The sequence below is a fragment of the Cyprinodon variegatus genome, unplaced genomic scaffold, assembly GCF_000732505.1.
Source record: "Cyprinodon variegatus isolate N-32 unplaced genomic scaffold, C_variegatus-1.0 Scaffold2347, whole genome shotgun sequence".
Lineage (NCBI taxonomy): Eukaryota > Metazoa > Chordata > Actinopteri > Cyprinodontiformes > Cyprinodontidae > Cyprinodon > Cyprinodon variegatus.
The window spans coordinates 25,923-27,932 of NW_015152800.1; the positions used below are offsets into that span (position 1 = coordinate 25,923).

The 2,010-nt window shown below is 36.2% G+C and overlaps 1 protein-coding gene across 1 annotated transcript; it reads left to right on the forward strand.

Moving 5' to 3' along the window:
• Nucleotides 1-1,009: 1,009 nt before the first annotated feature.
• LOC107080805 (GTPase IMAP family member 8-like) lies at nucleotides 1,010-1,999 on the forward strand (the record flags this gene model as incomplete). The annotated part of the gene is made up of 2 exons (XM_015369009.1): nucleotides 1,010-1,040; nucleotides 1,365-1,999. Coding segments are annotated over exons 1-2 (666 nt in total), but the record flags the coding sequence as incomplete, so codon positions are not given.
• Nucleotides 2,000-2,010: the final 11 nt, after the last annotated feature.

A 2,010-nucleotide genomic window follows, 5' to 3' on the forward strand; every position in this document is an offset into this window, starting at 1 on the left:
GATAGACGGGAAATATATGAGGCACTCTATCCCAGTGGCAGTATTTGTTTTTGGTGTGGGTGAAGATAAAACAATTAAATCAATAAAATAAATAAAAATTTGTTTCTCTGTTAGCTTGAAAAACATGTAGTGTTCAAGAAAAGTAAGACACATATAGAGAGTAATCCTATGGGAAGGTGGATTTTGCTTGATGACAAAAATCTTCATCAAGTAAACTTTCTATATTTTTGGTTTACAGCATCTGATTAGCCTTTGTCTTACATGTTACACCAATAAAACACACAATAATGTAATAAAGCTCACATCTCTACAATAAACTATCATGTCGTAAAGTAAAAAGATCCTCTTTTTATTCCAAAGGCCTCTCTACGCTTCATAGCTTTTTCTTCAGGCTTGCATTATGTTATGCATTTAACTTTTTTTTTTTTTTTTTTAACAAAAGTGTAAAATCATTTGGTCTGTACATACATGAAGTCCAGTCTTACGGGGTTAAGACACACATATGATTATAAGGCAACAATAAAACATAACGACACAAACAAACAAAAACAAATAAATAAAATAAAAACACAAGGGGGAATTATGTTAGGCGTTTATCTAGGCTTTGATTTTTGAAACATTGTCCTGCACTTCCGGGCAAGCCGGCAAACAATCTTCATCTTTCAACTCTGAAAAAGAAAACTAAATGGAATTGGCAAAAACCCCAAAACGGGCCGTTTTTTCGGCTTTGTTTTCCGTTTTTGATTTGTTAATGGAAAAACGGAAAAACTGAAGTAGAATCCGTTTTTGGTTTTCAAGAAAAAAAAAAAAATTACCCGAAAGTACACGGACCGGTTAAACCTCAGTAGACCTGTAGTTAATGTAGTTATCCAGCAGATGGCGATCTCTGACCTTGTTTGACTTCATCATCCAACCTTTTAACATAAACAACATTCCTTCTGCTTTTTACTTTCATTTAAAAAAAGGTTTTGTTGGAACAAACAAGCAGAAAGTGAATGAAGCTGGTGATATGGCCGCTTCAGCTGATATTTCCAACTCAGGTTAGAAATCTTTTTATAAAACTTTTCCTCAAACTTTATATTCATGGTTTATAATCTAGTAAACTCTTACTGTAGTGGATAAATACGTTAAATTCAGAGACTTTGGCTTTAAACAGAAAGTGAAGGTCAAACAAAATGGCTCCCTCTGCTTCTCTAGATTTTCTTATTTTGGTTTTTAATTTCTGGAAACATTCTTGGTAATTATCTTTATTATTGTTGTAATAGAAATTTATAGTTGAATTAGAAAGTATTTTCTCTGATCGATTAATTTAAGTAGATGTTTATAAACTGTGTGATAAAATAAAGCCTTACCTCTCTTAACAGCACTGAGCTGCCCTGCTACAAAACTGAGGATTGTGTTGATAGGAGGAAGAGGCGATGACCTTTCCAGCGGTAAAAGCTCAGCTGGAAACATCATCCTGGGTCACAATGTTTTTGACACCAGCAGAAGAACAGCTCAGAGTGAAGCGAGGCAGCAGGAAGTACTCGGCAGACGACTCACAGTGGTTGATACTCCAGGATGGTGGTGGTATTATCCAAGAGAAGAAACCCCAAAACTGGATCAGATAGAAATCCAGAATAGTGTCCATCTGTGTCCCCCAGGACCTCATGTCTTTCTTCTGGTCATTCCTGTTCGATCAAATTTCTCCCACCATGTCAAACCATCTCTAAAGGAACACCTGGAACTTTTCAAAGCAGATGTTTTCAGTCACACCATCGTGCTGTTCACTGCAGTCCATCCATGTAGTGATAAAACAATTGAATCAAAAATCAGAAGAAGTCCAGCCCTGCAGTGGATCCTTCAACAATGTGGAAACAGAAAACATGTTCTCAACATCAGCAACAGAGAAGATAGAGATCAAGTCAAGATGCTTCTAGAGAAAATTGAGGTGATGATTGAACAGAACAGGGGCAGACACTGTTCTGTTGATGAATCTGATGGAAATGCTCTGAGAGAGAGACTGAAAGA